At 48.7% G+C, this 12,417-nt stretch overlaps 1 protein-coding gene across 1 annotated transcript in view; it reads left to right on the forward strand.

Annotated features, from left to right (window-relative positions):
- Positions 1-948: 948 nt before the first annotated feature.
- LOC144762222 (cysteine-rich venom protein TEL1-like) overlaps positions 949-12,417 on the forward strand; it is a 333,433-nt gene continuing 321,964 nt past the window's right edge. Inside the window, exons 1-2 of the mRNA XM_078647370.1 lie at positions 949-1,023; positions 2,015-2,128. Of these exons, the coding sequence (XP_078503496.1) occupies positions 949-1,023; positions 2,015-2,128 (189 nt within the window). The remainder of the gene's footprint in view (positions 1,024-2,014; positions 2,129-12,417) is intronic.

Genomic DNA, 12,417 nt, shown 5'->3' on the forward strand with positions numbered 1-12,417 from the left:
AACTGCCAAGGGCTCCGAGTGAAATACTCACTTGTGTAACCCCAACGATGGCTGTTACCCACACCAATGTGTTTGCAGGGTCCCTCAGAATAAGAGCTGACAGAATTCAGCCAGATAGGCTATTGATTTTCAAAGTCTATCCTGCAATTTCTGTGGGTCAGTTTTGAAAACTTTTGAGAATGCCTCTTCATGGATTAATTACAGGGAATATTAGAACATTACATCTAATTTTTACCCTTGAGAATTCCTGTCATGTAAATACTAGGGGGCTCAGTTATAGGCCCCATGCGCTGCAGGAATGTCACTTTTAATGACATTCCAGCGGAGCACATTCAGAGCCTTATCTTCGAGGCCAGGTAAAGCCACCCTGCATGGCTTTTCATGGCCTCGTAGATATAGTGTGAGGCAACGAAGCACAAGTCGCTGAGTTGCCTCACACTATGATAGAAGAGCATGCCATGGTCATTATGCTGTGTTTTCCCACATAGCACCCATGTCAGATGTACAACCTGCTCAAAACCTAGGAATGTGCCAAAAGTCTAAGCGTTCTCAGGGATGGCATGAATGATTGTTTTTGTGAAAGAAGGTACCTTTTCCTGCACACAAACAATTTGTTTTCAACGCAGGCATCCTTGCGCTAAGGTGCATGGGTGCCTGAATTGGCACTGGGCAGCCACTTGTGTGCCATCGCAGTGTTGCTCAGAAATTAATTTACCTTGAAAAAATGAAAAGACAAAAGGCATTTGGCAAAACAGGAACAAGTTAGTTTAATTAAACACAGTGGCTGGGAGAGGAGCAACAGAGGTGTGTCTGAAGACTGTTTTAATGCACAGAGGTTTTTGCTGGCATTATATACAGTTACTGAAGTGCAATAAACTGATTACACACTCTTGTAGCGCATGTTAACCCGGGTCTAGTCATGAACCATGAATTCAGCCATCTGATAACATGGCTCAGGTGGCTCTTGACTTTGTGGAAACTCAATTTGAGCCAGTGTTTATCCATCCAGATGTTCTGCATGGGGTGTGTGTGATTGCTGTGTGTAGTGTGCATGCTGTGTTTCGAATGGCTGCATATTACTAACTACATGTGGCATATGACTTTGTGGTATTTTGAGAACATGCACCTCTTTGGCCAAACATGTTTTATTGGGGCCGATATCCTTGGACCTTTTGTGTTGTAGCTGCCTATCTGTGGGATCGATCTGGGTTTTCCCTGTTCATGTGTTTGTCTTTGGGCTAAGTGTAACCCTATTTGTGACCTATCAATCAGTAGCTTGGATTTGGGTCACAGGGTCTTTGCAACCACGTATTTCTGCTTCTGGGTTGATGGGGAGATCAGTTTGGTTGGATTCATCAGCAGTGATACCAGTTTGTTATTACGTGTACATATAACATCCTTGATATTGCTTTAACTGACATTCTCATTGCTAAGCCTGCATTTGACATGCGCGCATCAATGTCATATTTATCAGAATTGAATTATGTGTACATATATTATGGTGCACATGGACATCATATTCACTGATGTTAGCAGCAGATGCAGTGCATTCCTACCCTTTTCTTTTGACATAGGGCAGTGCTGCAGGAAGGCTTGCGTTACTGCCCTATGTCAAAAATAAGTAAAAGAGACCTTAGGGTTTTTCTGGTAATTTTACACTATATTCACAAGTCTATATCAATACCACCATGTTATATGTACACTTAATAATGAACTTGTCTCATTGATGTTGAATCCAACTGTGATTGTGTGTGAAGAGTCCACAGTACCATATTGATAGTTAGATTTTACTTGTCCAGAAAGATGACTTAACATTAAACATCAAATACATATATTTATAATATTGAGGTGATAATTACGTGACTAAAACATGTCAATCTAAGCACTGCACAACAAAGAGTTCACGATTTAAATAACGGAGTATAGTTTTGACGTCCCCGCAGAGTGTGCTTTATCTAGGTGACGTGTAATTTTACTGATCATCTATTCATTTACAATGATGTTATTTTTGCAGGATCTGCCACGTTTTCTGGATACCAAACATGCTTTTGTTCGGCATGAGATTGTTAACAAACATAACGAATTGAGAAGACATGTAAAGCCAACTGCAACTAATATGCTAAAAATGGTAAGACGGGATTTTATTTTATAAATACATTTGCCTTTGTAATTTAGAACTACAATATTAATTGTCTAAACAAATAATGCATATATTTCAGTGTTATTATTTGAATTGTGTTTTAAGGCATCCTGTGCTACTGTGATCCCAGTACTACACATGCGTATATGTTCGACACCATATTTCTATGTCTGGTTTCACACACCTTTAACTGTCTATCAAGCTCATGTCATCAATATAGTCAAAAACAACGAGAGTGTAATTATGGTTAGTCCCCTTCAACCATTTCTTGTTTGAAGTCTCTTTACATTTTGTAGTGAATGACAAAGGAGTTCCAACATCATTGTTGATGTAGCACTTATCAGAAGTCCAGCCAACTTGTCATAGGGAACGCCCCACTCCAATGCTCAGGCACTGCTGGCATGTGGGCTGCTATCTTGGAATGAAGTGAGGAAAGTGATTTAATATATGGTGTAGTTGTGCAACCTCACAATGTAATATAGGCATAATCCCATATTAGATCCAGCTAGGTTCATTTATAACACCTTAGCTCAGTCCTGGGCAGTTGTGGCTCAGAGTAGTCAGTCATACCAAAAAGTTGAATAAGATAAAAAAGCAACAAACAACAATCCGGCGGCATCTTATAAACCTCACCAACAACAGACTTTTCCATAGGCATGAATTTTCAAAGGAAAAATAAATCACTGATTTTCACTGGATGAATTAATCTTTGTAATCTACCACAACTTGCAGTTTAGGGTTAGTGACAACAAGCCACTTGAAAACACCTATGTGGGCACTCTTGAACAGACCACCTTCATTAGGAAGCCAATCATAGGGGCCGGTCAGGTCCAGTTGACAGCCGTCTGTGGGCTTAACCAGCCTTCAGCCCCTTTCCAGTTCATTTGGGTGAAATGCCATAGAAGTCAATGGAGTGGTCCTGATGCATGATATTCAGGATGCTGGCGATGCTCAAAGATGCTGAAGATGCTGAGCCAGTTTTAAGGGTATTCCTATGGCCACCCCTTGGACCACGAGCATATAGTCAGGGTGAAGTGCAGCACAACACCAGTGCCCACTCAGATGTGTGGCTACCTGGGGGCTACACCCCCCTTGCAATACTGGTTTGACAACAGCTTCTCTCTCTGCCTAAGGTGCCAGACTGTCTGCTCAAACAAAAAGGGTGCCCTTTCCATGTGTGATAACTAATTTCTCTACAAAAGAGGCACCCCCTTTGAAGCTCACCTTTTGGGCTCACAGCAGTTTTGGCCATCCTGCCAAGAGGAATCCACAGCTCTACCCTTTGCAGGTCACTTATTTCTCTTGCTGACAGTCATTCTCACCTCTCTCCGAGAAGGCAGTCTTTAGGACATCAGCTGTCTGCAACCATAAACAGCTACTATAATATTTTGGGCACCAAAGTGACAACTTTCTAAAGTTGTAAGAAATTATATCATACACTCAGATTCTGAAAAATACTCAAAATACTCAAGTTAGCTGTGCTACTCTGTTATGGAGCCTGACCTTCTCTGTGAAAGATATGCAAAGACCCAGGTAACCGCAGGTTGCCTGGAAACAGAGGGGCATATTATCAAGGACAGGCGATACATTATCGCCGCTTTTATCGGCAGGAAACAGCCGATAAAGCGGCGATAATGGGCTTGATAATATGCTCTATGAATTCCTATCGAAGCCCATGTTAGATGTGAAGACATCTAACATGGGCTTCGATAGGAATTCATAGAGCATATTATAAAGGCCATTATCGCCGCTTTATCAGCTGTTTCCTGCCGATAAAAGCGGCGATAATGTATCACCCGTCCTTGATAATATGCCCCAGAGTGCTCAAACAAAAAAAACTGTAGGCCAGATTTTAACACATTAAAGCAATCTACTCAAGTGTAACAAATGATATTCAATAGAGGCTAATGTGGATGCAAAACAAACCATGTATATATTAAATCTCTTTCGTAAACAAATCCATTAAAAACAACTTTTGATGGCAGCAGTTGCTAGAATCAATCCCAATGCATTAGGGTTACATGCACCCTACTTCGGGGGTGTTGGACCTGGCCCTTTTTGGCAGGTTCACCCCGAAACTTTTTGCTTTTTCCTAGTCTGTTTCTGGAACCTGGTGTTGGTGATTTTAGGACTCTGCGCACTTTTTCACTGTGGCACAGTGTAAAGTGCGTGAGCTCTCTGTGTATGTGTGGTGAGTGACCTGCCCTCCCATAGGAATGAATGGGGAATATGTATGCCCATGGTAGTTCCTGATGTGTGGGGAGTGCAAGGTCGAGTGTGATATGTGCGAACTCGTGAGATTGAATGTTACGCAATTGTATATGCGACATGATTGTGTCTAGTGTAGAAGTGCCACTTTTAGAAGTTGGCATATATGTGTAATTTGTGTCTGGCGTGTGATCGGCTGAGGCTGGCTGGTGAGCCTGTCTCCAAGAGTCTGGGAGGGTCTGCCCCGGTGGTGAATGGAGTGTTTAGCATGTTGATGTGAGGGGAGGAGTGAGCCTGGGCCTGCTTGTGGATTGACTGTCTGGTCTGAGGGTCCTGAGTGAGGCTGGGTTTTCCCCACACAATGCTGGCTCCACCCCCTGGGGTGCGTCTAATGTCTCTAGCCTGGTCAGTGAAAGGAAGTCCCTATAACCAGTTCTAGCTGGTTCTCACACTGCCTGCACCCTGCTAGACAAAGGATTTCTCTGTATAAAAAGGGGCTGTATCCCCTTACAAAATGTTCTTGTTTCTGACTTGAATCCTGCCAGGGGCGTGCTGCTGCTTGGGCCCAGGGGAATCCCTGGGCCCTGCCCAGCCCCTGGATGCCTGGAGGACTTCTGGGGGACCCCTCTGCCTTGCCTGGGCTGTTAGGGGGACTTTGATTTGCCCTGGATACCTGTTGGACATATCTTGGACTCTGGAGACCTTTTGCTGGGTCCCCTTTGCTTCCCTTTGCTGCTGGACCTTGCTTGTAGCACTGGGGGACTGCTTTATTTGAGACAGAGACCTTCTTTTGATTCTCTAGCGCCTGGGAGCGCTTTATGTTGCCCCCAGCGCTTAATAGCGCTCTACTCGGCTTCTAGCGCGTGGAAGCGCTTTGGTTGCTGTCTCTAGTGCTGGGGAGCGCTTTATTTCTACTGGGACCTTGTTGGCCCTCTAGCGCTTGGTAGCGCGTTTATTCCCCGTTTATTTACTTAATTTACGGGTGCCACCCCATTTATTTATTTATCTTATCTAGCGAGGGTGCACACCCCTCATTCTGCCCCCTTCGTTTCACCGCCGCGGCCCTCGCGCCGCAGAAACCGGAAGTCAGGCAGCTTTTGGCCGGGACTGGGGTGGGGCCTGCAATCCGGCAGGAAGTCCCGCCCGCTGCCGCCACCGGCCGGAAGAGAGAAGCTGCCCAAGAGAGGAGAGAGGGGAGAGGAAGATGGTGCCTGCCGCTGTGGGGCTCCCGTGACCTAAGGGGGAGCCCCGCGCCCAGAGAATGAGGCAGCGTCAGGTACCGCTGTGGCTCCGTTCCCAAAGAGGAGCCCCGCGCTGTGAGAGAAGCCTCGCCGCCTATGCAGCCAGCTCGCAGAGAAGTGGAGTCCCCAGAGAGAGCGGCCCGGTGAGTAAAAAGGGCCGGGGGGCTCCAGAGGGGCTGCTGTTGGTGCCGGGAGACGGCACCAGGACGAGGATGGAAGTAGGGTGGCCCCAGATGACACTGGGCCGCCCCAACATTACGACGGAGCCCAAGTGCTCCAACCCGGCCCATATTTGTTTAAAAGTCCCTGTGAGGGGCTTAGGGACCATGTTTGTCTAGAGCCCCGAGAAGGCTCCGGGGGCCATATTAATTAGAGGGGGCATCAGGGCACATTGCCGGTGCCCGCCCCCTCCTGCCTGCGAGGTATTTGTTCAGAGCCTCGAGGGCTCTATGGGCCATACTTGTTTAAGAGCCTGTGTGGCTCCAACGTTTGGGACCTGTTTGATGTCCAGAGCCTGTGTGGCTCCAACGTGCGCAGTTCAGAGCCTAGAAGGCTCCCAGTAGGCGCAGTTTTGGGTCCCTGAGGGCTAGTGAGAGCCCTGCCGCAGTTCTGCTTCCCAGCTGCCCAGCAATTAGTGGGCAGCTGCACCGTTTAGGTCTTGTGATTGTTCCCAGGTGCCCAGCAAGTAGTGGGCACCTGCAACGTTTAGGTTTTGCGCCAGTGGCGCACCCCTGACTGGCGCTGCATTGGCAGCGCGCCCTGACATTCTGGACACAGGGCTCTTTAGTCCCTTTATTAGATGGGGGCTGGTATGTGATTTTATTTAGGCGCAATGTGATTATCTATGTGATGGTAATTGCTTAATGTGAGTTTTGCGCAATGTGATGTGGTGCTAGGAAATGTAATGCATTTAATATGATTAAGCACCTTGTTCTTACACTGCTGAATGTATTTTTATGCATCATGTGTTTTCTTTCCTTACACCTCTGAATGTTTTAGGCATCATGTGTTTTCTTTCCTTGCACCTCTGAATGTGTTTTTGATGCATCATGTGCCTTGTTCCTTACACCTCTGAATGTTGTGATGCATCATGTGTAATGTGTTCTTGCTTATACCCCTAAGTGTATTTTATTCTTAGGTGGTTGTGTTTTGCCTAGTATAGTTATACTAGAGAGGTTATGGGTCCATGCGTGATCTAGGCCTATGGTTATTAGTATTGCGTAGTGTGTACCTACCTTTACCAGTAGTTACTGGTTGTGACCTATAAATATTCTTTTGTGTTACACTTATTCTAAGTTCTAAAAGTGCTATTTCTAAAAGTGTTGATTCTGACAGTGGCCCATGTGGCCCTGTCTTGTAAATAATTCCTTGTGAATATTGCCCGTGCCAGTTGGCACAATGTACATGTGTGATTTCTATCTAATGTGTTTTGACAATACAGAAGTTATTTTCATATAACCTTGTGTGGAGTTCCTTTTGTTGTGTGCCTAGGATGTTTTTGCTGTTGTGTGCTGGCGCAAATGCTTTACACATTGCCTCCGAGTTTAGCCTTACTGCTCGTGCCAAGCTACCAAGGGGGTGAGCAGGGGTTATCTTGGCGTGTGACTCCCTTGCCCTGACTAGAATGGTGATTTCTGCCTGGCTTTGGCGTCAGCCTTAGCCTACCAGAAATAGCTAGTTCTAACATTGTTGGTCAGCGGTGCGGATTAGGACTTGTGTTTGCGCAGTGCCACAGCGACAGCTGGCTACATTACAAAACTCTGCATTTTTTAGATAGTCACATGTTTGGGATTATTGTTTGTGATTTTGTTTTTCCTCAAGAGTGTCATTTTCAGATGGTGTTCCTGCGCTTTTATGTTTAGTGGCAGATGAGAGAAAATGACAGGGTGGGACGCCAGTAGAGGGGGAGGGTCCCAAAGATTAGGAATCCCTTGCTGGGTCCAGTGCCCAATTCCTGTTCCTGTCCCTGTGTGGGTAGATGGAAGAGAGGGAGCGTGGAGGAGAAATGGCTTGCTCGGGAGGGTGGTTATCCCCTGAGTGTAGTGTGTGTGTCTGGATTCCCCAGTATGGTAGGATCCAGTGGTGGCAGCTTAAATATGTCCAGTGCATGAAGTCCCATTCCCAGAGTATGGTGCCTGGTGCTCAGTAAGAGGGGTACAGGTTGGGAGTCAGGGGCAGTGAGGAACTGTCTCACCAGTCTGGAGGGGGAGTGTGTGGATAAGTGGTGTGTTGAACTGGAGGAGTTGGTGTGAGTTTTTTTTAAGGAGCTTGCACAGGAGGTGTACCTCTGTTGGTGTGCAGGAGGTCCTGCATAGGCACTGGACAAGAAGGTGGATGTCTGGTGGTGTGCTAGATGTCTTGCAGAGACATTAGGGAGTGATTCTAAAAGTAGTGGCTTGTGTATCTGATGATCCTGTGTAGGGGAAGAGGTTCATGTGTAGCCCAGCTAGGTCCCAGTAGGATGGTAGGGGTGTAGGGGCTCACGTCCTGTCTCAGTGGAGGCGGAGTGAGTGTGGGACAGTGTGTCCCACGTTGGCCCAAAACCCTGTCTCAGGGCCTGGAGGGTTCCCTAAGGGAGCGCCAGGTCAGGGGCCTAGGCTGTAATTACAGGTCATTTGAGGAGGATCTTCCTGTGTCTAGAGGACCGGGAGTGTCTGTAACCAGAACTCCGGCGGTCCTGGTGTTGGGCAGTACCGCTCCTAAGTGGAGGGTGCAGAAGTCCTGGTTCGCTGGGTATTTGACCGTCCAGAGTGCTTGACCATTTGTTGGGCCTCTGGAGGTCGTTCCCCGAGGAGGGGGGAGGCCAGGTTCAGGTTTAGCCTGACCTGGAGGGAAGGGCATCTGTAATCAGTGTCCTGACCGGTTTTGGCTTCCTGGGGTACCGCTCCAAGGTGGGAGGGTGCAGAACTCTGGAAGGGGGTGCAGAGGGACGGTGTCCTTACCTCTGACCCCGGTGCAACCTGAGGGTTTAGATCCTAGGTTGGGAGATTAGGAAACTTCCAGGTCAAGAAGGAATCCCTGCCAAAGTAGATCAGCTGAAGAGATTGAGGGGGCTGCCCTTGCTGTGTGTTCTAGGGCCCACCTGCAGTTTGTTGTTTCCACTAAGGTAGAGGAAAGGGGGCTTTGCTGTGTGCTGTGTCCCACCACCTGCTTGAAGAGGAACTGTGCTGGGTGCTTTGTACCTCAGGAGTGAAATAGTTTCCAGGTGGTAGACCAGTGATGGGGTGAGGTCCTGATCTGGTAGGAGAGTTGTGTTCTGGTGAGTGCTTCCCTGTGAGGGTGCGGAAACCCAGAAGTAGAGGTAGGGTGGGGCATTCTTGCCCGTGACCTCTGGTCAGCCTGAGGGCGTGGTCCCTGGGTTGAAGGATCAGTGGTAGTTGTAGCTACACTGAAAGGGAGAGTGGAGAATGGCTATTGTGTGCCAGGGGTTACTGCCCCCCACTCTGTGAAGTGGTTAGGACCTGTGACATTTGGATGGCCTAGGGCCTGGTCCTGGCCGTGGACGACTAGGGAGTACCAGTGGGGTATCCTAGTTGTGCCAGAGAGCTTTTGTTTAGAGAAATCTATGTGGGTTCAGAGTGGCGAAAAACCTGAGGGTGTCCCTGCCGTGCGGGCCCGTGTCCGTGTTTTGTCGCCCAAAGCAGGGAAGCCCATCAGTGGAGTGATTGGTCTACCCTGCGTTTTGGCTGGAAGGGGGTTGTGTTGGACCTGGCCCTTTTTGGCAGGTTCACCCCGAAACTTTTTGCTTTTTCCTAGCCTGTTTCTGGAACCTGGTGTTGGTGATTTTAGGCCTCTGCGCAATTTTTCACTGTGGTACAGTGAAAAGTGCGTGAGCTCTCTGTGTATGTGTGGTGAGTGACCTGCCCTCCCATAGGAATGAATGGGGAATATGTATGCCCATGGTAGTTCCTGATGTGTGGGGAGTGCAGGGTCGAGTTTGATATGTGCGAACTCGTGAGATTGAATGCTGCGCTATGGTATAGGCGCCATGATTGTGTCTAGTGTAGAAGTGCCACTTTTAGAAGTTGCCATATTTGTGTAATTTGTGTCTGGCGTGTGATTGGCTGAGGCTGGCTAGTGAGCCTGGCTCCAAGAGTCTGGGAGGGTCTGCCCCGGTGGTGAATGGAGTGTTTAGCATGCTGATGTGAGGGGAGGAGTGAGCCTGGGCCTGCTTGTGGATTGACTGTCTGGTCTGAGGGTCCTGAGTGAGGCTGGGTTTTCCCCACACAATGCTGGCTCCCCCCCCCGGGGTGCGTCTGATGTCCCTAGCCTGGTCAGTGAAAGGAATTCCCTATAACCAGTTCTAGCTGGTTCTCACACTGCCTGCACCCTGCTACACAAAGGATTTCTCTGTATAAAAAGGGGCTGTGTCCCCTTACAAAATGTTCTTGATTCTTACTTGAATCCTGCCAGGGGCGTGCTGCTGCTTGGGCCCAAGGGAATCCCTGGGCCCTGCCCAGCCCCTGGATGCCTGGAGGACTTCTGGGGGACCCCTCTGCCTTGCCTGGGCTGTTAGGGGGACTTTGATTTGCCCTGGATACCTGTTGGACATATCTTGGACTCTGGAGACCTTTTGCTGGGTCCCCTTTGCTTCCCTTTGCTGATGGACCTTGCTTGTAGCACTGGGGGACAGCTTTATTTGAGACAGAGACCTTCTTTTGCTTCTCTAGCGCCTGGGAGCGCTTTATTTTGCCCCCAGCGCTTAATAGCACTCTACTCGGCTTCTAGCGCCTGGAAGCGCTTTGGTTGCTGTCTTTAGCGCTGGGGAGCGCTTTATTTCTACTGGGACCTTGTTGGCCTTCTAGCGCTTGGTAGCGCTTTTATTCCCCGTTTATTTACTTAATTTATGGGTGCCACCCCGTTTATTTATTTATCTTATCTAGCGAGGGTGCCCACCCCTCATTCTGCCCCCTTCGTTTCACCGCCACGGCCCTCGCGCCGCAGAAACCGGAAGTCAGGCATCTTTTGGCCGGGACGGGGGCGGGGCATGCAATCCGGCAGGAAGTCCCGCCCACCGCCGCCACCGGCCGGAAGAGAGAAGCTGCCCGAGAGAGGAGAGAGGGGAGAGGAAGATGGCGCCTGCCGCTGTGGGGCTCCCGTGCCAAAGGGGGAGCCCCGCACCCAGAGAAGAGGCGGCTGGAGGTACCGGCGTGGCTCCGTTCCCGAAGAGGAGCCTCGCGCTGTGAGAGAAGCCTCGCCGCCTATGCAGCCAGCTGGCAGAGAAGTGGAGTCCCCAGAGAGAGCGGCCCGGTGAGTAAAAAGGTCCGGGGGGGGCTCCAGAGGGGCTGCTGTTGGTGCCGGGAGACGGCACCAGGACGAGGATGGAAGTAGGGCGGCCCCAGATGACAGTGGGCCGCCCCAACATTACGACGGAGCCCAAGTGCTCCAACCCGGCCCATATTTGTTTAAAAGTCCCTGTGAGGGGCTTAGGGACCATGTTTGTCTAGAGCCCCGAGAAGGCTCTGGGGGCCGTATTAATTAGAGGGGGAGTCGAGGCACATTGCCGGTGCCCGCCCCCTCCTGCCTGCGAGGTATTTGTCCAGAGACTCGAGGGCTCTATGGGCCATAATTGTTTAAGAGCCTGTGTGGCTCCAACGTTTGGGACCTGTGTGATGTCCAGAGCCTGTGTGGCTCCAACGTGCGCAGTTCAAAGCCTAAAAGGCTCCCAGTTGGCGCAGTTTTGGGTCCCTGAGGGCTAGTGAGAGCCCTGCCGCAGTTCTGCTTCCCAGCTGCCCAGCAATTAGTGGGCAGCTGCACCGTTTAGGTCTTGTGATTGTTCCCAGGTGCCCAGCAAGTAGTGGGCACCTGCAACGTTTAGGTTTTGCGACGGTGGCGCACCCCTGACTGGCGCTGCATTGGCAGCGCGCTCTGACATTCTGGACACTGGGGTCTTTAGTCCCTTTATTAGATGGGGGCTGGTATGTGATTTTATTTAGGCGCAATGAGATTATCTATGTGATGGTAATTGCCTAATGTGAGTTTTGCGCAATGTGATGTGGTGCTAGGAAATGTAATGCATTTAATATGATTACGCACCTTGTTCTTACACCGCTGAATGTATTTTTATGCATCATGTGTTTTCTTTCCTTACACCGCTGAATGTTTTAGGCATCATGTGTTTTCTTTCCTTGCACCTCTGAATGTGTTTTTGATGCATCATGTGCCTTGTTCCTTACACCTCTGAATGTTGTGATGCATCATGTGTAATGTGTTCTTGCTTATACCCTTAAGTGTATTTTATTCTTAGGTGGTTGTGTTTTGCCTAGTATAGTTATACTAGAGAGGTTATGGGTCCATGCGTGATCTAGGCCTATGGTTTTTAGTATTGCGTAGTGTGTACCTACCTTTACCAGTAGTTACTGGTTGTGACCTATAATTGTTCTTTTGTGTTACACTTATTCTAAGTTCTAAAAATGCTATTTCTAAAAGTGTTGATTCTGACAGTGGCCCATGTGGCCCTGTCTTGTAAATAATTCCTTGTGAATATTGCCCGTGCCAGTTGGCACAATATACATGTGTGATTTCTATCTAATGTGTTTTGACAATACAGAAGTTATTTTCATATAACCTTGTGTGGAGTTCCTTTTGTGGTGTGCCTAGGATGTTGTTGCTGTTGTGTGCTGGCTCAAATGCTTTACACGTTGCCTCCGAGTTTAGCCTTACTGCTCGTGCCAAGCTACCAAGGGGGTGAGCAGGGGTTATCTTGGCGTGTAACTCCCTTGCCCTGACTAGAATGGTGGTTTCTGCGTGGCTTTGGCGTCAGCCTTAGCCTACCAGAAATAGCCAGTTCTAACAGGGGGTAACGGAAAAAATAAATATATAGATATT

Source organism: Lissotriton helveticus, chromosome 6 (assembly GCF_964261635.1).
Source record: "Lissotriton helveticus chromosome 6, aLisHel1.1, whole genome shotgun sequence".
Classification (NCBI taxonomy): Eukaryota; Metazoa; Chordata; class Amphibia; order Caudata; family Salamandridae; genus Lissotriton; species Lissotriton helveticus.